The sequence below is a fragment of the Pocillopora damicornis genome, chromosome 11, assembly GCF_964200805.1.
Source record: "Pocillopora damicornis chromosome 11, jaPocDami1.2, whole genome shotgun sequence".
NCBI classification, from domain to species: Eukaryota; Metazoa; Cnidaria; class Anthozoa; order Scleractinia; family Pocilloporidae; genus Pocillopora; species Pocillopora damicornis.
The window spans coordinates 865,253-891,474 of record NC_142680.1 but is presented as its reverse complement, the minus strand read 5'-3'; the positions used below and the strand labels follow the sequence as shown (position 1 = coordinate 891,474).

The following is a 26,222-nucleotide window of genomic DNA, read 5'->3' as shown; positions in this document are numbered from 1 at the left end:
GTCCTACTTACAACTACTAGTTTCAGTAGTGTTCTTAGCTGCGAGGATCTTCTAATTTCATCTTTCCACCGCAGTGCAAACTGAATATGTGAATTTTCATATATCTAAAATCTTCATTCATATAACTTCTTCAACAATATCAGTTTATTGTCAAGTAAACAGGTGCAACTTTTCTTTTTCTTATTTTAAAATAATTATCTACAGCGGGATACTCGGATATAGAATAATATTATGATAGATGACACGGTCGTATGGAAGAAAACAAACAGAATTGAGCATCGAGACCTTCAATATCTACTACAATTTTAGGAAAAGAGGCGCAAGTAAATGGGGAGATATTTAATATCACTTACTGCCATCACTACGTGGATTAACAAAGCACAAAGTTAAAGCCAAACACTTATACAGGAGTTCTTATTTCGTGACACAGGCCTGAGTTTCATCAACCACTAACAATCATATTAGGATCTTTTGTGATCCGCTTTTGTGAAGCGTAAAAAAAGAACTAAAAAATTAAAAGAAATAAAATTAAAATGAGTGATATAATGAAGTTTGTCAGCTTGAGTTGTTCCCATGATGTTATTGCTTAATTTTAAATTGCAGAAAAACTATATGATGTCTGTTATATAAAACAGCGTCAGCTTCCATTGATCTTTTTTGTTTATATCCCCATATTTAAAACAACGAGCCCGTGAGCTTTCTGTAGCTGATTAGATTTAAGAACAAATTAGTAGCTTAGGCTGCGTGTCCAAATATGGAAGCACGTCACAACCTTTTAAGGTTGTTTAAAAACAGCATTGCAAAATAGAGAAAAACAAATACACGTTGTGACCTTATCAAACAAACATAACATGTCATGAACTGGAAAGGAGCTTCGATTAAAGAGAAGCAAGTTTCTAGACAAAAATTGTTTCAACTGCTTTTTTGGAATTGGAGTTTTGCAAGTAAAAAAATACGGTCGGCCTCGGAAAAAGGTAGGAAATATCTGTTATGTGTTGCTGTAATTTAATTGTTCTTTCTTTGATGTTAAGAACATCGAAACACCCCTTAGCAATCGAGCTAAGAATCTACTGACAAAATCTATGATTTCTCGCAGTGTAATTTAAATAAACAAAAAAAAATTGAAAGGTTTAGAGTAAAAGTATATGTTATTTTTCCTACACGCTAAGATTTTTCTTCAATGTAAATGTTTTCATGACTGTGAATATATGAAAATGAAGTGATGAATACACTGGTTTATTTGGAACCATCGTAATGACCAGCTCCCACTTGGCTTGTTAGCTCAGTTGGTAGATCACTGCACCGGTATCGCAGAGGTCATGGGTTCAAACTTCGTACAGGCCTGAATTTTTTCCGAGCCTTATTTTCACTCCTGCTTAAGTGGTATTCATTACTGCGAAGATCGCGTTTATATTCATTTCGTAAGCTTTATCAATGTGTCTTAAGAACACGAACTTATTGAGAGTTGGAGATAAAGGGAAAATGAAGGAAGCGACCGTCTGTTTTCTTAAAAGGAAGGAGGCAAATGTAAATTACTCCCTAGCTACATTCAATAAACGAACTCAGATTTTTACTCTGTTATTTAAATAGTATGAATCATGACGAACCTGGCCGATGCTCTTAACAAATTTATATTTTGTTTGTTTAGCTGTATTTATTTTTAATATCATAAGTATTTTTCTTAAGTTCATTTATCCAATAGTCCGACTTTACTTGTAAACGATATATCTCCATAAGCACTGCTGTCAGTTATCATGACATTGTGAATTTCTCTTCATAGAATGCACTTGATAATGACCTTATTTTATTTGCCTTTGGTGGTTGCTGGATGCAGAACAGTTAAATTTATCAAGGAAGAAGGTGTTGCTCTTCAGAATCACGTCATTAAAACTGTGTCTGATTCTAAACCAATATCATGTGGCTGGCAATGTGCAGACACTCCTCTGTGTTTCTCTATGAACGTCAGAAGGTTACCAAATGGATGGGTTACGTGTGAGCTGAACAATTCCAGCAAAACCGCCGACCAACAAAATTTGATATTAAGTCCTGGCAGTCAATACCATCAGTTAGCGGTAATGCATGCTATTACTATCCTTGGTATTTAAGAGATTCTCTATCAGATTCTCCTCTATCAGATTCAACTGTGTAGAAGGAAAAACGTCCTGAAATTTAGCATGTTGTGACCTGATTGAAGAGACCCATATCAGAGCAGTGTCTGAGGCTATAATGAAAATGTTTAGTTCTCGAAACGAACAGTGTAATTGCAGGCTGGCTCTTCTAAAATGTACGTTTATCTTACTTTTAGGAAGTTGAACGTTGTTCAGTGGACCAATGCATCTACAAAGACGGTAAAACTGTTCAATGAAACTTCTTTATTCTGCAATAAGCTAATCACCTCCTCTTGATAATATTTAAAGTTTTTGTCATCACTTCCTTCTTCCCTTATTTCTCCCCTGATTGACACCGTTTGCGTCCGTGGAGTTACTCGATTTAACATCTCTCTACTAAAATCATCACATTGTAGATTCACCGCTGTATTTAAAGTTCTGTATAAGCAGGGGCTCAGTCGCTCACATGACGCGTTTAAACCAATCTCGCGCGAACAAACACATTAGATGGATTATAACGCTGTTTGTGCATTTTAACAGCTCTTCCAGATGACTGGTACAGAGTTGGTTCCAAACTCTTTAAATTGTTTCATGACAGAAAGACCTGGGGACAAGCCCGACAGTTTTGTCAGTCAATTGGTGGAGACCTTTTGTCAATAAACCAGGAAGACGAAAACAAATTTGCATTCCAGCTACTCAACCAGATCAAGCCAAATATAGCAGGCACGTTCACCAAATCCATTTATACTTTTTTTAAAATCATAAAGCTTATATTTTCCCAGAAAATACATTCATACCCTTAACTATTAGTTCTTACCTATGATCTATCAGAGGCATATCCTTAGATTCGTCATCAGTAAGTGCGTCTGTTTGGTTTTTGGTACAAAACGTCAACATTTAGTAACTTCTCCCCGTTGGCTTTTATATGATATCAAAAGCAGTTCATTGAAACTCTAGCAATTGAAATAAGATCTGGAGTGAATTCTTTGTTCTTTATAATAGGTAAAGATGTGATTGGTCACTGGTTTCTGGATGGTTCTGACGTTGATGTCAGGTTAGGCTCAGCACACTCTTTAAAAGTTCCCACTGACTGCACTGAATGGCACATTCCCCTAATTGCGTGCGTGAGGGGGTGGGCGTTACTTTTGAGAACGCGATTGCTTGCACGTCATCTATATTACCGGTTTGCGGCTCAAAAAAACAAACCGACAGTGGGATGGGGCTCCTCAGGTACAGGTGATCCACTAGAGAGAGTGATGCGATATGGGATAAAAACAATCCGGCACATCTTCAAATGTTAGCAAGACGCAATAAAAAGGTCCCTTCTGCCAGAGAACCCGATCTTCTCCTCCATAAATCTCTGCAGTGGTTAAAAAAAGGTTGTGTTTTTAATATCATTGAGAATTCTTATATTTCTTATTAGTTTATTTCATCGCCAAGTACTTAGGCTTATGCAGACTGGTGTCAGATTTATTCAGGTTATCCGTCCTTACTCCCTCAACTTAAGCGACGTTGAGCACGATCTCTGATTGGATTCCAGCTGAACACAAAGCATCCATCACAGTTTTATTTTATTCTTTCAACAGTCTTTTCAATGGAGCGAGATACAAAGAAGAAAGCTCCCGGAGTGCGAAAGCATTGTACCTCGACGGACTGTTTGCTTATGCCACAACTCCAGCCGTTAACTTTTTGTCAGTCAGTTTCACTTTGGTCAGCTGTGTCAAATTGGAGGATCCTGTTAGAAGTCCGTCGACCATATATGGATATTGGAAAAACCCCAATCTTTTCCGTTTCACCGCCTTCCTCGGTGACAACCTCCAATTTGAATTTCAGGATCGCGACGCGCAAGGAGGGCTCCTGAAAAAAATTGTTACCAAGGGAGGGTAAGAATAAATCAAGTAATCCTTACTGTTGAGCGATTTCGTGCACTGGAAATCCGCGTTTCTTTTTACATTTCCTCCTCGACCTCCCCTCCCCCCCTCCCCCACTCTCCTCCCCCTCCCCCTAACATTTTGAGAAACGTCTGAGTCAGGTTAAGAAGACAGTCAACTCTAAAATTCGAAAAAATATCTACTGCCGAATGTGAAAAATAAAAGGCTAAGAGGGACATTTCCTATATTGGCATTTTAGTTTCCAAAGCTTTTTTGCAATTTTTCAGAAATCCCGCCTAAACTTTGTGTTTCATATATGACTTTTATCTTGACAGAAATCCGAATAAGGAGATATGGTTCCACGCTGCCGCGGTGTGGGACAAGGCTATGAATAAAGCTTATTTATATCTTGACGGCATAAAAGTAGGGACTTCTAATGGTCCGAGTGGCTTTGATCCAACCGAATTTAAGTATACATTCTATGACATTGGACTGAAGAGAGACGCCAATCACACAATGAAAGGATATTTAAGAAACCTGATGATTGTTCGCTCTGCTCTGACTGGTGAAGAGATTTTAAGAATGAAAGGTACAACAAATTAAAGTTAACCAGTTAAAACAGTCAAAACGGCAACTAAGTGCCGAGTCGCACAGACAAACTTCAGACACTCCCGTTTAGAAATTATAAGAATGATTACCACATGTTTAAGCGATAAATACTCATTTTAACAAGAGAAATTTGTTTTGTTCTTTGATTTTGGACAAAAAGAACCTCATTACCCAACGAGGAATCAAGCCCAAGACCATCGGAATTTGCGCTCCGATATCCTATGTCTTATTTTGCGGTTATACTGACATAATATGCTAGAAATAGTTTACTAAAGTATCTACCTGATTGCAAGAATTAGTCACTAACTGAAAGAAACGGAATGCGAACTTAATAAGAGTACCATATCCATCTCATGCAACCTTGAGTAATTCCAAAATCTTACATACTTTGAAAACGTGTGGGCTAATTCTGATCCATGAAAAAAGCCTTCAGAGTTTTCTTAGACTGCCTTTAACCCAGAGACCAACGTACCAGTTGAGCTTAGTTGCGAATTCGCTTTGGAAGTCCTGTTTCCATTCTGGATTTACTTTTTCAGATCTAAATAACGAAGCCTTTGCTGGTGCTTGGATCGGTCTAAATGATTTACGCACAGAAGGAGATTATCATTGGCCCGATGGTAGTCAGGTGACATACGAAAAGTGGCACCCCAACGAGCCAAATAACGCATATGAATACCAAAACTGCGTTCAAATGCGTATCAGTGACGGGACCTGGGACGATGCGAGCTGTGGAAAGCGTCTTCCTTTTCTTTGTGAAAAGAAACATTGAACTGTCTGCCATTCCTAACTTATTAAAGGGAGCCAACACATCATTAATTTAGAATCAAAATCAGGCTTTCCTGTTTGTCTGTAAAGCTTACATCAACGGACCAAATGGTAATTTTGATTTAATAGGCAAGAGCCCAACTCTTCTAATCACGAGTGCACATACTTTCAAACAACTCATATAGCCCCTTTTATTCAGTCTTTTCTTAAGCAATCATTTCGTGCGAGGTGAAAACTTACTGAATATTTTACTCTAAAAACTAGGCGAGTGGACTTGTTATGAGATCAGAGCAATCACCAAAGCATCATGTCAGAATGTAGTTGAGTCATTTTCGTATTTCTCCAGCGTGTGACCAAATCGAGCCAAACTTATTATTATTATTATTATTATTATTATTATTATTATTTTTATTGTATTATTGTAATTATCATTACACAGTTTCTCGTTTATGTAACATAGGATATGTATCTTTTATCCTATGGTTTATTAAAGACTTCAAGAAAGACTTCAAGACTTCAAGAACAACATTCCAACTATTGCCTTTAGAGGCAAGCTCGCCTCTTTTGCAATGATTGGGTTCTAGTTTATAAGCAAATGCAGTATATATAACTGGTAACCAATAATCACAGATTTTCTTTATTTGATATTTTGACTAACACTAATGAATTCTCCTAGTCACACTTGTCAGAGTATAAGTACACTTTCACTTAAGACTGTGAATCACAATATCTCGGTGAGTTTCACCCAGGACCTGAAACAAAAATACACTTATTATCATTAATAAATAACTAAAGTAAGGGAGACAAAACAAGTGTGACTTAATGCATTTGTATCATGTGTTTAACAATTTGATTTCTCAGTGTATTAATTTATTGAAAATTGTACCATAACGCACGCAGGAGGCAAAACAAAGCAAAAGTTTTAAAAGAAAGGAAATCAGTGTAAAATTGTGCCTCTGTTGTTAATCATGGTATCTTGATAAACGAAGGTGATAGCAAATCTAGCGATGCAAGTTAAATGATGTCTAAGTCAATTCAAAGAACGGATTTAGCTTAATATGCGAATGAATCTGTAACTGGTCCGATCACAGGAAGGTAGCGACAGCCTCACATTCATGTGCACGCGTTTTCCAATCGAATTGTTATTCATTGCATTCGTCTCTTAACAGAAAAATGATAAAGAGATCCAATAAAAAACAAATGGATATCAATAACAAGTCTTGTCCTCAGAGTATACCAACCCCTGAGCTTATAAAGATCCAGTATGAGCCTCTGTTCGTTACAATCGTCTTTCCAAAAAACAGCAGGGACTCCCTCCATGGGTTGACCTCTGTATGGATGGACGCAAAAGCCCGAGGCCTTATGTTTCAATGTTTTGTGATGGGTCCTGTATATAGAAAACGATATAACATATTATGAATTGACTATACTTCCTTCAAAGTCGACCTCTAACCTGCATGGAACAGGCTAAACGACATTAGGGAATGAGATGAAACAATTGACAGACAAGAATTTTAAGAGGGCTCAAAACTAATTATCCTCTCCCCCGCCAAAAAAATAACAAAACAAACAATAACAACAACAGTAGATATGTACATGAGTTAGCGAAGGAATGACATATATATTTTCTACCACAGATTATTTGAAATATACTCTTTTGCCCTGTAAAGGCAACTGAAAAGCCTCTTTAATGCACTAGCTCATTGAAAGTCTCTTGCATCACCTCTCAGAAAATACTAATGTTCCATTTACTGCAGTAATGATACTTAAGGTTAATGTGACCCGAGTGGTTAAAAGTTTTACTCCTGCAATGGTGTTTACAATCTTTTAGGACTTTTCATTTTGCTCTCTGTACCTTTGAAATTTCGACACATTTAAATCACAGGTACTGGAGAGAACCAGACGCATATCCGCTGTAACTCCTCTTCCTGCAATCGTAACAATAGTATCGTTTGTAGTTCTGATTATTTTCGTTCACCATTAAAACTAAAATTCGAAGAAACAGTCCTTCCAGTCACGCAACGGATCTTGCGTCCGGGGGTGAACTTTAAAAAAATTGTTTAACGTTTTGAGCTGTCTGGTTTTACAGTGGATTAGATTTATTTTTCTCCAAGATTTTCCAACACCTGAACCCTTTTACCTTTTCCTGTGTTGAGCGATATTTCGGACGGTCGAAAAACTCAAGCATCAACTTTAAGGTGGCTATTCAGAATGCTCTTCACAATACAAACCCTAAGTAGTATTTGTCTCTGTGGGGGGATTTAAAGCCGAAACCCCAGACAAATACCTTCGGAAAAAAGATGCAAATTAACGATAAATTCAACACACGCTAAGTTTAGGAATCGAACCCAGGCCCCTGCGATGGATAGAAAGTGCTATTACTACTGCCCTATCATGTCCTTGATTTCCTTGAAATACCAAACTTACCCTCGGGACAGACTCTCTTCCCACTGCAGGTATGCATAAGGACTTCATCTTTGTAAGTGAAGTACATGTAATATTTGTCGCATCGAGAGGATTGGTGATAGACAAGTGGACTGTTGTCCGCAGGATTACAGCTGGCACTTTCTGGTTGAAGGCAGAACCCCCCAGGTACTTGTATTGGACTGTCAAAAACTACAGAGCAAAAGCCTAATATAAAAGACTCTTTCAAAAAAGTCCTTTTGAGATAAACCTTTACTATTTAGGTTTTTAAGGTCTCCTTTTACATTGATTAAGGAGACGCCCGCACATTATCAACCATTCAAATCGGTCAACTTAAACAACAAAAGAAAAGCCCCGCTACACTTTCTTCAACGCTTCATTAAGGGACAAATAATTTTTGCGCAGGTTAACCAACCTTGTAATTTGAGGAAGTCAAGTCGAAGTCTGTCTTCACTGCAATCATCTTTCCACATTATAGCTGTCGTACTGCTGATTGGTGTCCCGGATAAGGGATGCACACAGAATCCGGATGCTGTATGTCTCAGAGTTGTATAAACAGTCCTAACAAGTGATTTAAGTTGAGCTGATAAAGTATTATAAAAAGATGAAATTTCGAAATTTCTGAATGCACAGTGTAGTATGGGGTTGAGTTACCGACCTTTGGAATTTGGACGCATCTGATTGGCACGTGCTTGATAAGACCAGCGATGTTTGCCAGGTCACTGTTCCTGTTAAGCAAAGAGAAAGTTCAATTTGACGCTGGTTTTTTTTGTCCTAAAGTGTAAGGACCTCACACAATGAGATGGCAAGAAAGTAAAAAACTCGGGTGCATTGGTAAACAGTCATTTATATTTTACCGATCTGCGATACGACTTGTGCATTTTAATTCTCAAGATGAGGAGATTAAAATGCTTGGTAGTATTAATGCACTCTGCCGTCTTTTAATCAAGTGAAGTTTTGAACTTTTTTTGACGTTGTATAAATTTTCGCGCTAAAATATCAACAAATTAAACGTACCTAAAGGACAAACTTTCTTTCCACTACATTTATGAGTAAGAATATCATTGTGATGGGTGAACATCATGTAATCCTTTGAACATTCTGGCGTATCCTTCATATAAACCAGTCTGGTATTGTCCGCCGGACTGCAATCCTTACTCTCAGGCTGAAGACAAAAACCACCGTTGGCTCTGATCGGACTTTCTGCAAGATAAACTAAACAAAAGCCGAAATTTATTTTCCAGCTGGATGGTGGCCATGCAATAATGGTTTAACAATTTATCTTGCTTATCTTTATTTTATATTTATTTTTCTATCTTCTTAAAGAATTTAAGATAATGGAGTGAAACATCGCATGTGAAACCTGTTTTAACCCTTTAAAACCATGCGTGACTAAGACAGAATTTCTTCCTACAATATCAATAAAATATCAAGCAGACAAGTGATGACAATGAAGAAAAATATCAATCATGCAGGAGATTACTAGTTGATCCAACGCCAAATTCTCCAAAAGGACATCACAGGAATTGTATGGAGAATTACTAATAAGGTCTTGGTTGTAAAAGGGTTAACTAAACTTGCCCTCTTCTAATGAGGGAAGAAAAATCAAGCCAGTGACAATCTGTTAAATGATTTGCTCGCGTTTGGATTGAATGGAAACATTTTTCAATTTAAAGTAATTCGAGTCAACCCCCCCTTCCCCAAGTCCATGGTTGGATAAGAGTCGAAATACGATCCGATTCAAGGCTGCAGGGCAAAAACATCGTTTTGCTTCATTTCGAGATGAATTAAAATATTAACTCAGATTCCAAGTTAAGTTGATTCTCCCTAGAAAAAAGAATAGGCTGTCAACTATTAGCCTTTAACTCCAAGATCTGATTGTCAATTTACCCCTCTAGCTACTACACATTTCCTTGTAAATTGATCACGAGAATTAGGTGCAATCAAGGTAATAAATTGTATCTGATGAGTTTGAGTATTCTCACTACCTGTTTGCTGTGTAATGTATGGATACTATGGGAAGAAGTTACATGGTAATCACTTCTGGGAAGTTAAAGGGTTAATTTTCCGAATAATTTCCAGGCAATCTGTCACAAATTTTGATGTGATGTTCATGATCCGAATATACTAACCTGGAGTTGGCTTTTTGTCAATTTTACCCTCGTTCATCCAATACCAGATCAAGCCTGGGTTCGTCATTACACCGTATATCCAAGGAGCAGGATTGTTCGATGTTTTTTCGGAGATGATCGTTCCCCATTCAGAATAATCCGAGTGTGTCGAAGTTGTTAATAAACCTGATCTTGCTCCTAACCATGGCATGCGCTTCTCAAGTGAGTCTTGCCAGTTATATCTCCAAACGTTATAACGTTTCACAAGAGAAACGTCTGTCTGCTGGTTATTTTCGTTAACAAAGCTGATGGTAGGTAAAATAAAAATGACAAGACGGTAAAGGACCAGTAATTATTTACCGCCTGAGGGTCGGCGGATATCGGTTGTGTCACAATATAATTTTTTCTTAATCCCCCATTGGGTAGTTCTTACTCTTTTGGCCACGACTGATCCCTCTCTGTTCCAACTTAAAACCATGTGACTCCCCCTCCCCAAAGATTCCTCGGCCCCCCAGCCAATAAATAATGCTTTGCCGGGCCCTAATGACGGTAATGAAAGACGGAAAAACATGTTTTAATTTCATTACCAAGCTCAATATTTATCATCTTCCTTATTCTATTTGCGTACATGATGCTTTCGACAATGCTGATCCAAGTAGTATGCAGGACGCGTGTCACATACAAACCTAGCTTCGATTCCTAATGAGGACTTGTGAAAGGAGAGAAAAATCTACCTCTTTATATATCACTATGTATATACTAAATATATCATTATATTTATATGTATATATCTTCTCCGTGGAAGGTAGCACAAGCTTGATCCGGTTATTGAGAATCGAACGTCACCAATCATGTCCCTTTAGTAATTATGCTGAGTAATCACCCACCTGTATCTCATTGGAGCCGTCCAAACTCCGCCCCAGTGTCTTCTCTCGTTGGCCTCCAGACGATACTTAAACCTTTTTGCTCCACTTAAAGCCTTAATCTGATCAGCGTACTCAAGTATGGAGTAGTCCCTCGATAACAACGGCCTCGTGGGGTTCTTGAGTTTGACTTCGTTCATTTTCCAACCATTCGAAGCACTGGTGACGAGTAGAGTGTAAGCTCCTTGCTCTGACGTCATATCACAATAAACGGGCAAGTACTCATGGGAGTTCCTTAGAATAAAGTAAAGTCCGTCCTTCTCCGCTGCCTTGTTTCCACGGTTTTCACTTTTAATTTCATTGCAGGATCTCCTGCGAACACAGTTGATCGTACTCAGGGAAATATTTCGAAACAATAGTGAAAGGAAGAAGTAATTTAGGTGGAAAAATGGAAGTAAGTAATATTTTCAAGAATCGCAAAGTGTTTCATCGTATAATTCTGTTCACAAAGTCTAAAAAAGGCAAAAATCAACTTCAACTAAACCTCCAAATTGTTTTCTCCATTGCAGTAATTTTCGTTTAATGGCAGTAAAGTAACTAAAAACTAACAAAAATAGTTGAGTTCAAAGAAAAAGAGTAAAAAACCCGTCCAAAGGAAAAGAACGGTTGAAGGCCTTACCCACCCCCACTGCTTTGCTTACCAGGTTCCCTCGCGCACCCAGAGTCTTTTCGTGCCTGTTCTCGCTCGACTTACACCATGTGTTGCATCCAACACAATGGCACCATTGAGATTTGTCTGATCGTCAGCACTCGTCAGTAATGCATAACCGGAAGTTGTTAGACGTGGCAGACGCTTGGTGGACTGTACTTGACTGGCATCCCAGTGTCCCTGCTCGTGAACTAATTTCACGCATGCTCCGTCTGATCGACCAGAGGTAAATGAGCAACCAGCGTTTCCTGTCCAAACTCCTTCCCAAGTCTTGGCGCCATCTTCCTCCATCAAATACTATGAAGACAAAACTTTCAAAATTCAACAGCCTTGTTTGATAACAACAAGATTGAAACACTTCTTTGCTTTGTACCGAAAAATACTTCGCTTCGAGGATTTATGAGTTGTCAATTGGTTAACATGTTGATAAGTCCTCACCTGAAAGTGTTTCATTTTCGTAATGTTGTCTGCCATCCCTAATAGGGAGAAGTCAGAGGACAGCGAAGGATTGTGGGTATTTCTTGACTTCACGTTATCTCTTGCCCATCCATTATCGCTTGCGCTTGTCAATACTAGAGTCCAGGCCCCACCATGGTCACTGAATTTACAAAAGGTCTGAACTTGACGATGACCAGGCTTAATAGTATACAAACCATCTAAAAAAAAAGGAAAAAACCACAAGAACGAGATAATCATCCGTGCATTAGGTAGAATTGTCATTCTGCGTGTCTGTTTTGAGAATGTTTTGTTTCGTTTTCTCACATTAACGACTTTGATGACCATTATTTTTCATAAATTTTCGATCAAAACCATGCCACACCATTCGCACAAAAGGTTTTGACACATGCGCTCCGATATCGCAGGAGCTATGTTACTAAGATAGGAACTACAACATATCAGGTCATTTATAGCGAAATGAAAAAGTCGCTTTTGGATAAAATGAAACCTTGACATAATCATCTGTTTGTTGAGAAAGACAACAAGAGGGCTAGAATAAGTTCAAGAGTGACGACGACAAAGGAAAAAACAAATTTGTGCACTTAGTATATATCTTTTTACCTGTCAATAATAGTAGATTTCTAAAGATCAGTTCCTCCGTTCTTTTCCGTAAATTACCTTTGACTACATAGTTTACTTAATAATTTCCCTCCAATCGCCATTTTGGTAACCCTGGTCAAAAGTTCAAATTTTCAAGAAGCTTTCCACGAAACTGGTCCTGATCAAATGTTCAGTTAACAGATAGCGACATTTTAATAGACTGTTATCAAAAGAACTTTTCGCCGGACATTGCTGATTGTGGCAGTTGAGGGACGATAGGAACATGTGAATCTTGATTGGCCTCGCTTGTGACTGACAAGAAAAAGCTCAAGAGTGACGACGACAAAGCAAAAAACCAATTTGCGCGCTTATTGTCTTTACCTGTCAACGGTTTACTATATGAACCTCTCAGCTGGATCTCAGCACATGACCTCGGAGGACTAAAGCTCTGTTCTCTGACCCAGTACCAAATGTTCACTGGGTGCTGTTCAAGATCTTTGCCGTCCAACCAAGGCGCCGGAAAGAAAATTTTAGAATTGGCTGCGGCAGATAAAAAAAGGAAAATAAGTTTGCTTGATTTAAGGTATGCGGGTAGTCTTTGTGCCACCTCAGGGCGAGGTCACCCCTGCCTTGCATAGACCTTACTCTTAATTATAATGGTAAGAACAGAAACTCGCAAGGAACATTGTCTTGGTAGTATGAAAAGCGAGACTCGTTCTTAGTGGCTGGACAAAAAACCTGAACGAAACTTTTTGTGTTAAAGAAATTTGTATACAGTAGAAATCAATGTCTTTTTCGTAAGTTTGCAATGATGGTGGAGTCCAACCGAGGTTTTTAACACAGCATGTTTTGTTGAATCCCATCCCAACCTGACATCTGTTCAAAGGCCTTTCTTTAGTGTCAATAGGTCGGTTTTTAATCTATTGAAAAAAGTACATTTCTCAATAAAACTTATTTCAAATTAGTTCATCTATTACAGTCAAATCTTCTCTTAAAACTACTCAGCGACCATCTCTCCCCAATGGCCAAGTCGAATCACACAGCCCCACACTTTTTAAAGCTGAAGACTCTTTTCTACAGCGACCTGTCAAGTCAATTCAATTTAGCCAGGTTTGGGGTTAACCCTTTGATCCCAAGAGTGATTAGCATCTATTTTCTCCTCATAATATATCCCCGAATCGTACATTAAGGTCACGAGAATGAAGGAAATGATCAACAACTAACAAAGCTCTTGATTATTTAACAAATTCTCCTTGTCAGCACCTTAGGAAATGTAAAGAGAAGAGTATGGAGAATATACCTATTGATGTTAAGGTGTAAAGGGTGAAAGCAAAAGCAATACGAAAATTTTGTATGTGCATACTCCTCACCGATCAGAGTTCCCCATTGACGGTCTCCAGTGGCATTCCAAGAAGTCGTTAACTTAGGACCAGAAATCCAAGGCATTCTTTTCTCCACTCCATAATCGTCGTATTTCCAATTGTCGAATTTCTTCACCAACTCGACAAACGTCTGCTTGTTGTCCGTAGCAACAAAAGTGTACTCACGTGGAGCGCGCCAGATTCCACCCCAGCGACCTTAAAAAGAAATGAACATCGGAGGCTTAGCTACATAGGGCCTGCTTTTAAGTGAAGGTGCGTCTTTCAATTTTCATTAGCACCACTTCCGTAACGCTCTATTGGACATGCTTTTTAAAACAAATAACAGGTGGAATAAATCTTGCATCTGTTTTTTTCAGGCCAAGTATTCTGAAGATGAACTTCAGTGATTTTTTTGCCTGGATAGCTTTTAACTGCTCCGTAGTTTCCCGTTATTGTTCCAGTTCCGCCTTTATAATACTGTACTCTTTTCTATTTAGTTTTCGTTGTGACTAATATCCGTCAACAGAGACAGATATGTTAAGTGCTGTTTTGAAGTAACCCAGAACTGTTTAGTTTCGCTTAACTGTGCCGTGTGATTGGCGTGCAAACGTCGCGTCATGCTCTCACCTATGAGTTTTGATGTTTCACACAATCTGAAAACGCTCCGTACAACAAGCTCGATCTCACAAGTTTCTTCTAGTGTATAGCTTACCCCTTTCGTGGCCTTCAATTCGATACTCAAACCATTCCCCGGCAACATTTAAACTGTTTTTGATGTCGTCTGCTTTGTACAAAATGGAAAAATCTCCATTTAATGTCGGCCTATTCGGATTTCTCTGTTTGATGTTATCAGCTGTCCACGTATTTGTGTGGCTTGTGACCAAAAGTGTCCAGCCGCCACCGTCACGTGTCATATCGCAGTATGTCTTCACCGGCCCCTTTCCGTCCGGATTGATTGTGTACACTCCGTCTGGGAACTGGACGCCAGTTTGCTTTCCCAGAGACAAAAGATGATGACAAGAATGTGCCACTATAAAAATGAAAAAATACTCACAGGGTTATCGAACGTGTCCCCTTTTTAGACTGTATCTTTAAATATGGTAACAGATATAACTTTTTGTCATTCGGCACAAAAATTAGTGTCCTTTGAATGAAGTTGTCCCCTAATGATAGATTCCTAAAGATCAGTTCCTCCGTTCTTTTCCCCAAACTACTTTTGACTATATAGTTTATATATAGTTCAAATGTTCAAGAAGCTTTCCATATAACTGGTCCTGATCAACTGTTCAGTTAGCAGATAGCGACATTTTACAAGACTGTTATTAAAGGAACTTTTCGCCGGACATTGCTGATTATGCCTGTTGAAGTACGCTAGGGAAAATGTGAATCTTGATTGGCCTCGCCCTCCCTATGTGACTGAATGATGAAGATAGGGTGCAAAATTGCGAGGGGTCTTGGTCTGACGCTCAAGTCCTGGTGGAGGACTCAGATTGTGAGTGATCAAAAGAATAAATCTTGTTTCGTGGTACACTACCTGGACAATTGTCGGTGTTACAGGAAGATTTTTCTGTCCTTTTTCTACCACAGTCTCTTCCGCCATGTGCTGGGGCTGGGCTGTCACAGAAGCGATACCTTGCCTTCATTCCTCCTCCACAAACTTTTGAACATGGGCTCCATTTAGACCATGCACCCCAGCGGCCATGGCGCACTTGTTTCGCTAAAGTACATTTAAAATACCTTCATTTTAGTTTGGCTGCTTTCAAAAAGGTTATTTCAAGTGTCAGTAGATACTATGATGTGAATGTTACGAACGGTTCAAAGTTAAATGTATTTTCAACCCTAAAATTTTTGTCGAGAGAAGTGAAAAATTGAGCACCACATGTTACTTGACAGTGTATTACCTGTTGTGCAGGCCGTATCCGGATCTAAATTTCCCAGACAGTGACATTTTCCCTTATTCGTGCATATCTGAAGAAAAAAAGTATGCTTTTAATATATTTAGAGAAGCAATCGATGTTATATTTTTCATATCAATCACTGGAAATATCGGTGAACGTTTTGTTTTACAGTGAATATATCTTATTTGACGCAAGGCTCTGGTAGAATTTAGACATTATTGAAACTTGAAATTGTTGCAGTTCTGCGAGAGTATACAACCATTTGTACGAGATAACCTGAGCTACTGTCCTTGAACGATAGATATAGGAATTATCTCACGATATATCAGAAACGACTTTCAATCCATTTAGTTGAGCTCCATGGACTAAGATCAGAATAGAACAATTATTTAACCAATGCTATCCCTTTATCTTCTATGTTTGCCCAAGTTCGTGTCGCATGTCTTTCAACCAATCACAGTTGAAGTATGGAATATCGCGTCCTTACCCCTTTGCCCGCGCATTCCTTGCCATCACCTGCTCTTGGACACGTCGTTGAAATCAGTCGACCAACATGGGTGCATCGATTTTTAACACAAATCTGCGGTAGATGCAAAGTAATATTAATTAAAATGGAGTCAATTTCGTGTTTAACTAATAATGCCTAAAATTGTAAAAAAATCTTAACTCCAATACAGCACTCATTAATGCCTCCTAGCCTATCTTTGTATTCTTGAGGTCACTCGATGGGTCAGTCAAAAACATGTATTACCTTGTTGTTACCACACACTGTTCCATCTTTGACCATTCCATCAAACTCCTTCCCATTTCCTCCCTTACGAATAGCCGCCCTGCAATTAAACAAATTGAGCCGAAAAGTAAAATGTATGGTTTGGAATATTTTCTTGGGAAAAGAAACTCTGTTGATAGCACCCATGCAATAATTTTTCTATGGTTGTTTCACCTGCATTTCTCTCCTGTGGGCAGAACTTTTAATTCATAGTAACTCCCATAATCCACCACTGGCCGATCTCTTGGCGAAGAGCACTGCAGCTGACCACATACAGCATGCCTGTAGATTCGCAAAAGGAAGGTTGGTTTCGATGATGTTGATAAATCTCACCACTACTACCTTTTCCTCGTCTTTTTGAAAGGCACCACGGACCGTTACCGTATGTTGTCTCTATAGTATGGTGCTTTCACTCAACTTAGAGCCTAACCTGATGAAATAAGCAAGCACTGTTATCTACTCACTCTCTTGCACAAGGAAGATTTGTCTGCCCACTGCAAGTTCCAAAGCCTTGCGCCTCAATATTTAGTTTTTCATAACAGACGCGGGGAGCACTTGAAGCACCTGTTAAAACAAATGCATGCAGTAAGAAATAAATCATGGGCATCAATCAAAATATGAAACATTCATTCACAAATTAATATGCAATATTATTTCTTTCAATAAATGGCACGCTCGTACCTGCTCCCCAAAGAGCTCGGCATTGAAAATCCGCTGATGCTGCACATTTTCCATGATAACAAAATGACTGCGAAAGAATGTGATAAAACGTTTCCTCTACTTTTCATTTTCACCCCAAACTAAAATGCAGGGTCTTTATGACTGAGAGGAATTAACTTAATTCATCGATTAAACCCCTTAAACAAACAGCGGGGAAAAACTGCCAATTTGAAAATAACTGACGAAGCCATTAATTAGAAGTTCCGGAGTCTACGTGTGATCGAGCTGACAAGTGACTTTGCTCAATTAAATAGCACTACTGTGACATACCGATGCTTCTAGTTGTTTCTTCTATCCATAAAATTTAACTAAGGGAAATTGATAATCCTTAGAGTGGACCACATGATAGTTTGATGCGGCTCGAAAAATATCTGGATCACTCAGGGGACCTTCTCGATTGAGTGTTGACGGTTAAGATGAATCCTATAACAGAGCGGATTGTGTGTATTACATACTATTTTTAGTTTTGTTTGTTTTATTTTGTCGGCTCTGTGGAAATTTTATATTACATCCCTATCTCACGCGAATTAATATGCAAAAAAAAACAATATGAGCACGAAGGTACCTTTCCCCTCCCTGCACATAAGCTTCCGTCTTTGACATGGTCATCTAGAGGACACTAAGAACATGACAAGTCAATTAATTTTATTGAAAACAAAATTGAGGTGTCGCGAACCTCTTTTCATGATGTCTTTCTAAAACTTACCCAAGTCAACCGAAAGACCCATTCTGACCCTAAAACTGTTGATACTTGAATCTGAACTTCTAATTTCTTTCATTTTCAAGGTATTGGCAAGTTTCGCTCTATTGTAATTTTGCCCGCTACAAATTCGCCCCATTCTCAACGCGTTCACCCCTTCAATTACGACAAGTGCGCACCCAAACATGGTGTTCCCTCGCTATTTCTATGGAGCAAATGCCTCTTCTCTCCCCATGTTGCACTACAGCTACCTAAAGTATTAATGCACCATTAGACCTAGTAGGTTGATTTTTATTCGCAATTTCAGGGTGAGCGATCTTTAGGTGTACACACCTGAGCAGACTTTCCGGAACAAACTTCTGCCACATCACAGACTCCTATCCTTTTGCGGCACAGCGTTCCAAGTGGGGAAAACTTGGTGAGAGGATAAAAAAAAGGGGCCATTTAGAACATGTAAGACATGTAACATGTAATCCTTTCTCGAACAATTTGCATTTTCTTCAGCCTCGAGTTTTTGAATTTAAGAGAACCTACGAATGTTTTTGGTTAACTTAAATACAACACACTAATTTAAGTACTTTTGATGTTGAAGCTCCGATTTGATATCGTCTTGATATCGTTTGATATCGTCTTCTCGGATAGGACGTGAAACCGTAGGCCCCGTCTCCTGCAGGGTTGGGGTAGGAGACGTTAATTTCCCACGCACGATCTTACTGTGTGGTGGATGTCCTCCCCGGGGGTGGGATGGGTGGAAGAGACACTAATTGTAAAGCGCCTTTGATCATCCATAAAATGTTAAAGGGCGCTATATAAGTAAATAAATTATTATTATTATTAAATTATTATTATATCAATTGATCATTTACGTATAAGTTCTTCGTTTCAGGCATTATCTTGTGCTACTTCTTCCTGTAACAGTGGGCTAATAGCAATGAAAGTCAATGACCCCAGTTTATCTCTTACTTGACACTTCCGGCAACATTTGTTCTGCGCGTCACTACATTGGGAAGATTTCTTCAAGCGGCAGTCATTTGGCTGACAGCAGGGATCTCGTACCCTACATTCCTGTAGAATAAGGGGAGAGTGAAAAAGTCAGATGTTATTACGGCGCTCTTTTTACCCCGCATTCCAATCGACCCGATAGAATCACGATAAAGGTATCTGATATGTTGCTCTTCTGATTTATTTTCTCAAACTAGCGTAGATCTCGACAAAGGGCCAAAGCAATGCTTCATTTGGTCTTTCAACCTTTCTCTCCCGAGATCTCATTTATAATTCTCTTTAATGTCTACTATGCAATTCTTATGACGTTAGTTTGGAGAATTTGGTATTGGATCGACTAGTAATCTCCTAATTGATATTTTCTTATTCCCGTCACTTCTCTGCTTGATTTTGTATTGGTATTGCAAGGAGAAATTATATCTTGGTCACTCATGGTAGTTAATTGGTTAAGCAATTTTTATTACTCTCGAGAGTACATTCTTCAGTTTTTCATCCTAAATCAAGTTCTTTGGGAGCTACTCGTATTTTTTCACTGTTTACCTCTGGTGTACCACAATCACATTGCTCTCCAGGCTCTGGAATACCATTACCGCATCTAGAGTTCTCTGCCTGTAATGCAAAGACATTATTGGCTATTAGATAGTTACGTCATCAGTGTTAAGTTGTTCAATACGTTGCACCACATGAGAACCTTTTTTGGAAGATTGTAAAGACAGCTGTCATCAATCTTTGTCATGTTAAGCAAGTTACAGTCAGAGAAACCAGGAACTCGGGTCCTGTACGATAAAATAAAGAAAGAAGACTAATTAACTGTTTCAGAGGAAAAAGAATGAAATCAAACAGATTAGAAGAAGCTGAATTTGAGTCATCGAATGAACAATCGTGGAGACTTACTTGAAGGAACCCATAACGCATCCACGAGGTGAAAGGCACTTACAAGACCAAACTTAAATAACGAAAAAAGAAATACTGGTAAATCTATCGTCTGAGGAAACTGCAAAACCCACACTGGCACAACTTAGAGACCTGACATTATTCATCGCCTGAGGGGGAGGGGGGTTCGGAGAATTTTGGTGTTGTCACAATAAATTTACCTGATACCCCTTAAGGCTCTCTAGGATTCTAATTATCCCCCCTCATTTCAGTCAATTCTCTATAGTTCCCCACCCCCCCCCCTTTATACTTTATTAGCGACGACTAACCCCTTCTCTGTTCTCCCCAAACCTTTTTCCCTCATGTGATAAAATATGACTGAGTATCTGCGCTGTCTCGATTTGTAAATGTAGCATTGTTGAAGAGGCAACTACTGTACACAAAAATATTCACATACTGTTATCGTGGTCAAAGTTAAAGTTGTGTCCAAGTTCATGAGATAATGCTAACCAAGGACCAAGGGAACCCCAGTAGTTCCACTGCAAAAAAGGATAACGACATAACAACCTGTAAGGATTGAGCAAAGTAACGAAGATGCTTCCTTCCAGAAGAGACAGTTTTCTTGTTCCGAAGAACGCGCGAACAGTACGGTGAAAACAATGGATAGTCCTCGCTTGCGCATTCGCCAGCTAAACGTCGTTCAGTAAAAGTCTCTTGAGGTTTTTGTAAACGCCCAAAGTATTTTCATAGCGAGAAAAATTTGTATATAGTTACAGGTGCAGTGTTCTAAGCCACTTAGTGATTGAAAGAAAAAGGTGTGCAGCTTTGCATTTGGTCAAGCTGAGAAAAAGGACTTACGCCTGTGTTCGCTTATAAGGAAGAAGTCCTGATAGAATGATTATGTAAGCGATTATGCCTTATGACTACAGGCTTACCGCATCAACGCCCAGCGATCGTCTGGTACAAATCTCTCCTCTGTACGCCATTCCACCATAATCGTCCCACATTACGCCCCTGTTTAGAATAGTGGAACAAGATATTTAAATACTCCGTAACGTGATTACGGGTCCCTGATTTTAAACACTTTTACAACAAAGTTGTTGTGTGATTTACATGTATCTTTGGTGATGAGAATATGCGGTCATTCCGCAAAAGGATTAATTAATATCGATCACAGGCATGAAAATGCTTTGTTCTCTGGTACAGTTTTCTTCTGGTAATGTCTACTCTCTAACTGGGCCCTTAGAATAAGAAGAGTTGTAAAGTCAGACTTCAGTAGTAGAGTAAAAAATGTTATCATTCGTCTTGTGCAAGACTTGTAAACTCGACTCTTCTCTAAACAACCATTCACAATTTAAGTTCTCTCTGTTTATCTCTGTCAGTCTATCAGTCTGCCTTTTTGTCTATCCGTTTACTCTCACCTGTGATCAAGTACCTCAAAAAAGCCTTCTAATACTTTATAAACTTATCTGTCAGATTGACGAGCTAAATCTTAGCACGTTTCATTCGGCCTCGTGGGTTCAGTACCTCAACAGGTGTATACTGTCGTAGGTGACTCCGGCTTCTCTGCTGGAGTGATGACTCCCGAAGTTTCTTAAATCATCGCCGGCTCTCTTAACAAAAGGGAAGTGATCCTCGTCTGTCCAGATTTCGAGCGCTGATAAAACAACTCGAATGTTGATCTTTCGATAAATCTGTAACAATGATGTGAAGAAGCAATAAATCTGTGCTTAAAAGTTGTACAAGCTTCATAGATATCATGATGAATTTTTTCAACACAAAAATTTTATAGATCATTCTGCCCGTTGAACGTCTGACTTCCGTCAATGGAGCCTCGAACTTCTTGAAAAGAGTCAATGACATTATAACCAACTCCTTTGATCAATTTACCGTGTCGACAGCATTTACTAGTGTAAAAACTCTTCGTTTCACGTCGTTAATGTCTTGCTTGTATTTCTTGTACTGCAACAACAACAAAAAAAGAAATATGACATCTTACTCTGATCGCATAAACATTGATAACTTTTTTCCTACGACAGATCATGTGGGTAAAAGGAAATGAAAGTTCTAGTAATTTTTAAAATAAAATTTACTTTGACAAAATTGTGGTATTTAAACCACAAAACGCTTACCACAGCATTGTCAACAATGATCATTAACTCCGTATAGCGAGTTTTCGTTGTTGTCAAGTACTTCTTATACACTGACTCTTCAGCTTCCCGTTTAATCTGAAAATAATCATAAATCTTCTGTAGAAGGTAACATATATTGTCCCTTCTTTAGGTAAGAAAATCAGTCCGCTAATCCTAGTATAGTTTTCTTTATATAGTCACTGAAAGGTCGTCAGATATCAATTTAAGACGTTTCATTTAAGGCAGCGGAGCACGCATTGTTCCTGATATGATTCATTGCAATTCACTTTTCAGTTCCATTTATTTTATATAACATTAACTTGTGAATAGTTTGGCCCTGTTCTGAGCCCCTTTTAAATATCTCTCTCAAATGATCAGTCGAATATCAAAGGATTGCAAAATATATATAAAAGGTAATATGCGCATATCCTGCCTTCTCATCCCAATCCACTACACTCTAAGCTGATCAGCCATAGCATGTATAGCGTTGTTTTAAAGTTAGAAAGTGGAATAATGGAAAAGACCAGATTTTTAAAACTACCGCAGGTAATATGATAAACTCATAGTATTGTTCTATTGATTTACCCTAAATTTTGTTAATGAATTGCTCAGTCCATCTGCTGTGGTATTCCCATTCAAACTGGTTCCTTCAAAAATCAACGTGGATGTCTCACTATATTATTCTATAATAATACGAAACACAACTCCACTTAAATGAATCCGATAGCTTCATCCTAGCAGTATTCAGAGAGGATAGTCTCATAAATAGACCTTCCACGGACAAGCGGTGTCAAGGTCCCTACATTTTAGTTACAGTTAAACGGTAGGATCTGGGTACGAGATTACAGAGAGGATAGCAAACCCTTAGGACGTGTACAAGGATAGCAAACCCTGAGGACGCGTACAAGGATAGCAAACCCTGAGGACGTCACAAAAAAGAAGTAATGCGGGGCCGTGATTATTTTAGTGCTAAGTTGGTTTTTACCCCCTTTCTGGTTTGACACAAATAAATAGTAACAATCCATAAAATTGAAAAAACCTGTATGCACCTAAATTCTAATAGGACATTGCTGTAGGCCCCTGTTGTTTAAAAGCCAGAAATCCTGACCATGCCCATGAAATGTCTTGAATAATATGATTATCCCAATTGTGTGCATTCACTAAGCCTTCATTGAAGAGGGGACACAAATTCGGGTGCTATAAGCTTGGAGCTTTGTAAAGGTGCCAACGTACCACATAGAAATATTTTCTTCTTTCCGTCTTTCGTCTTGAATATCTTGTGCGCTCCTTCTCCCTGTAATATTGCGATGGAAGGACGAAAAGATTATTTTTAATGACAAAATCCTAGGCTAACTGTTTCCAGGTTATAAAATTCTTCGCAAACCTTTTCTGGGTATGGTTCTATGTACATTCTACTCTCCTCGTCTTCAATCAAGCCACTGAAAAAGGGAAAACGTGGTTAATATTGCATCCCTTGAGGAACGTGAACAATCACAAAAGAACTAACGAACAAATCGTCAATGAAATTTTTGAAAGTTGTACTGTTATGTGCGTTTTGGAAGCATATGAAATTTTCGTGCACATAGACAAATTACGCCACATGATAAAGAGTCACCTTAATCCATGACAAGTATCAAGGATGACCGTTGACTGCGCCTCATGACCTTTCAGGTGACCTTGATATTGGCAGTTAGGCGGTGCCTCCTGACATTAAAGCAAGAAACGTGGATAGTAATATCAGACTGCAGCTTAACTTGTTTAACCCAAAAGACCCACACAAGTAGTAAGATATTGCCTTTCCTCCCTTCTGATTGGCCCTCGTTAGCAAAATGCGATGAATAAGAGCTGGTAAGGGTAATTTCTGTTTGGTGTGTTACCTTTCTATGAACCAACTGGCCGTTTTCTTTAAAATAACGAAGAGTAAACTGTGGTGAAGAAACTATCCTGGTGGAGAACAAAAACATAATTTATCATAAAAGTGGACCTATTCGGAAAAACATCATTGCACAACCACTTATCATACTAATGGTGTAAATCGTTATTCTTTAACCCTAAAGAGTGATTGGCTTCTATTCTCTCATCACAGTATCATGCACCCTTGAATCAAATGTAAAAGTCATGGGGATAATGTAAATAATCACCAATTTAAGAAGCTCCTGATTGTCAAACAAATTCTCCTTGTTATTGCCACAGGAAATGTAAAGGGATAAGAATGGAGAATATAAATACTAACGTCATGGCGTAAAGGGTTGAAAGCTGTAATAAAAGCTGTAATATCAGCAATAAGGGAATGTTATGGTCAATCGTGAAAGACCGACCACGCTCAGTTCACGTGGGGCTTACTTAGCCAACCAGCGCCATGTGAAGTTACAGTCTCCTCGGCACTTACTTGTTAAGATGAACTTCCACCACAACATCTTTACCGAAAGCTCTCAGCTTAAATGTCGCCTCCTCGTCATGGCCATTCTGTCACGAATTTAAAGTAGTATGACACACATCAATTTTTTTATAATCATTGTTGTCAAAGAGGAACAATTGGTGTCCCAGCCAGTTAGTATCTCTTCACTGAAATATGAAAAAATTTCAGTCATGGGAAACTGCACTCAAAAGTGCTTCGTGGCAGCGGAAGGAGTATTAGATATGGCAATTGGAGAGCACATATCTGATTGGAAAAAGTCTCTTATAATGACTGAAAGAACTAAACACTGAACAGGGTAAGCAAGACATATGACTCTAATTGGCAGATTGAACCGGCTATATTTTTGGAGTAGCATCTGGCTGGGGGCTTGTGTACAGCAGGGTTGTAAACTCTCCTTTTTGCGCACGCGCGCGCACCTAACCTCCTTTGGGAAGTCGCGCGACGCTTTTCTCATTACGTGACATCCCAAATAACGCCTGTGAAGGAGACTAACGCTTACTGTGATACGAAAAAAAAATCAGGCGTCAAAACATAACTTTAGAGGCAGAGATAACAGAGACTTGTAAAATAATACTTTATTGCAAATTGAGCACGTTTATAGTTCTCACTGATACTAAAGGATCAAATACCTTTGATCCTGTGGAAAGATCTCTCTTTGTGCGTCCCTTATTGATTCTTTCAGGAAACACAATATCGAAATTGTCATCGACATTGTCTCTCATTGACTCGCTGTGCCATGCTGAGAGGAAAAAAATCCATTATGTTGAGAATTTTGGTAATTTCTGACGGCTTCATCAGAAAATTGAAACTAAAAAAATACCTTCGTGCGCCGAGTATGAGTACCCTGTGCTTCCGGTCCAAAACAAAACCAAAATAGGGAGCCATATGTTCATTCCTAACCGATACAAAAATAAAAGGAATGACTATACATAAATAAATGCAATACTCAAAAGATAAAAATAGGGAAATTCATAGGTAAGGAAGTATAAATGTTCTCCGGCTGGAGATGTGAATTGTTTAATGCATCACCAAAATTCTTCGCACTCAGATAAAGAGATGTGTGATGTCAGTTATAAACCCATTTTATCAAGACGACCACTTTGCTTAAGTTTGGAATTGATAAGGTTTCTTGCCATCGATGTAAGGTTGTACTGGGTTGTCATCTAAGGGAAAATTAAACAACGAGCTGACTTTTAGGCTTTGCGTGCAATGACCAGTCATTATACAGAGTATTCACAACAAATTGTTAACAACCTTTTCATGTCATTTCATGCATCTTGTAATTGACAGAAATGGGTCTGCGTAGCACGAAAGTAAATATTAACCTTATAGGGTTTGTAAATATCTTTTCGCCACAAGGAAATGCGATCTAGAAGCGAAACACTTCGGAAAGTGCGTGCCTTAGAACTACTTGAGTCCTAGAACTTTGTAACAAACCTGACCGAGGCGAAATACGAAGAACGCACAACTATTTTTCGAAGCATGATTACAAAAACAAGGCTCTGTTTCCAGACTCCAACATACCTTTTAGCTCCATAATTTAGTCACCAAAGTAAACTCGTCAAAAAATTGAAGAGACCTTAAGCAGCCAAATGTTGGCTGGAACGCCAAGCACTGATAAGGTCTTGGTTGTGTTAGGCCAAAAAAACCCTCTAATTGACAAACCGATACCCGGCAGCAGTAGGGGGTGTATACGTACCATTGCGTGGTGTATTACTCACCAAAGAAGAACTGTCAGCTGGAGGATATCAGTTTCCCCTGTTCACGCCTTCTATACATATCCCAAGTAACTTATAGGGATCTCATCGATCATTCTTCAGTTGTTCGTTTTTCTTTCTCTTTCGGTAGCT

General features: G+C 38.8%; 2 protein-coding genes across 3 annotated transcripts; one reads left to right on the top strand and one right to left on the bottom strand.

Moving 5' to 3' along the window:
- Positions 1–851: 851 nt before the first annotated feature.
- LOC149036975 (macrophage mannose receptor 1-like) lies at positions 852–5,502 on the top strand. Its single transcript, XM_089188161.1, has 8 exons — positions 852–974; positions 1,781–2,072; positions 2,306–2,348; positions 2,649–2,831; positions 3,111–3,162; positions 3,695–3,991; positions 4,315–4,568; positions 5,125–5,502. The coding sequence occupies exons 2-8, from the start codon at positions 1,782–1,784 to the stop codon at positions 5,355–5,357; spliced, it is 1,353 nt and encodes a 450-aa protein (XP_089044287.1). The 5' UTR covers positions 852–974; position 1,781; the 3' UTR covers positions 5,358–5,502.
- Positions 5,503–5,823: 321 nt separating this feature from the next.
- LOC113669518 (uncharacterized) lies at positions 5,824–26,096 on the bottom strand. 2 transcript variants are annotated; one of them, XM_027185566.2, is made up of 41 exons: positions 25,897–26,096; positions 25,193–25,267; positions 25,002–25,111; positions 24,343–24,419; positions 23,831–23,897; positions 23,569–23,657; positions 23,338–23,392; positions 23,187–23,247; positions 22,539–22,600; positions 21,954–22,049; positions 21,712–21,783; positions 21,349–21,515; positions 20,757–20,835; positions 20,279–20,360; positions 19,843–19,894; positions 19,640–19,724; positions 19,489–19,557; positions 18,910–19,011; positions 18,280–18,360; positions 17,812–17,865; positions 17,208–17,274; positions 16,991–17,090; positions 16,701–16,808; positions 16,509–16,587; positions 16,245–16,337; positions 15,761–15,827; positions 15,394–15,576; positions 14,572–14,889; positions 13,869–14,075; positions 12,880–13,038; positions 11,899–12,116; positions 11,453–11,757; positions 10,776–11,123; positions 9,910–10,193; positions 8,795–8,992; positions 8,436–8,505; positions 8,193–8,338; positions 7,781–7,969; positions 7,209–7,281; positions 6,595–6,740; positions 5,824–6,105 (listed from the first exon to the last, which is right to left on the bottom strand). In XM_027185566.2, exons 1-41 carry the CDS (start codon positions 25,907–25,909, stop codon positions 6,095–6,097), a joined length of 4,917 nt encoding a protein of 1,638 aa, XP_027041367.2. In that variant the 5' UTR covers positions 25,910–26,096; the 3' UTR covers positions 5,824–6,094. The 2 variants fall into 2 exon arrangements, with proteins under 2 accessions (XP_027041367.2, XP_089044286.1); XM_089188160.1 differs by having other exon boundaries at positions 25,193–25,535; positions 25,897–26,013.
- Positions 26,097–26,222: the final 126 nt, after the last annotated feature.

Coding starts and splice junctions, on each gene's coding strand:
- LOC113669518 (XM_027185566.2), bottom strand. Junction 23,393..23,568: donor GATACTTGTCATGGATTAAG/GTGACTCTTTAT, acceptor TCCCTTTTTCAG/TGGCTTGATTGAAGACGAGG. Junction 8,993..9,909: donor TGACAAAAAGCCAACTCCAG/GTTAGTATATTC, acceptor GCTTTTGTTTAG/TTTATCTTGCAGAAAGTCCG.
- LOC149036975 (XM_089188161.1), top strand. CDS start 1,782: ATGCACTTGATAATGACCTTATTTTATTTGCCTTTGGTGGTTGCTGGA. Junction 2,073..2,305: donor GTCAATACCATCAGTTAGCG/GTAATGCATGCT, acceptor TCTTACTTTTAG/GAAGTTGAACGTTGTTCAGT. Junction 2,349..2,648: donor CCAATGCATCTACAAAGACG/GTAAAACTGTTC, acceptor GCATTTTAACAG/CTCTTCCAGATGACTGGTAC.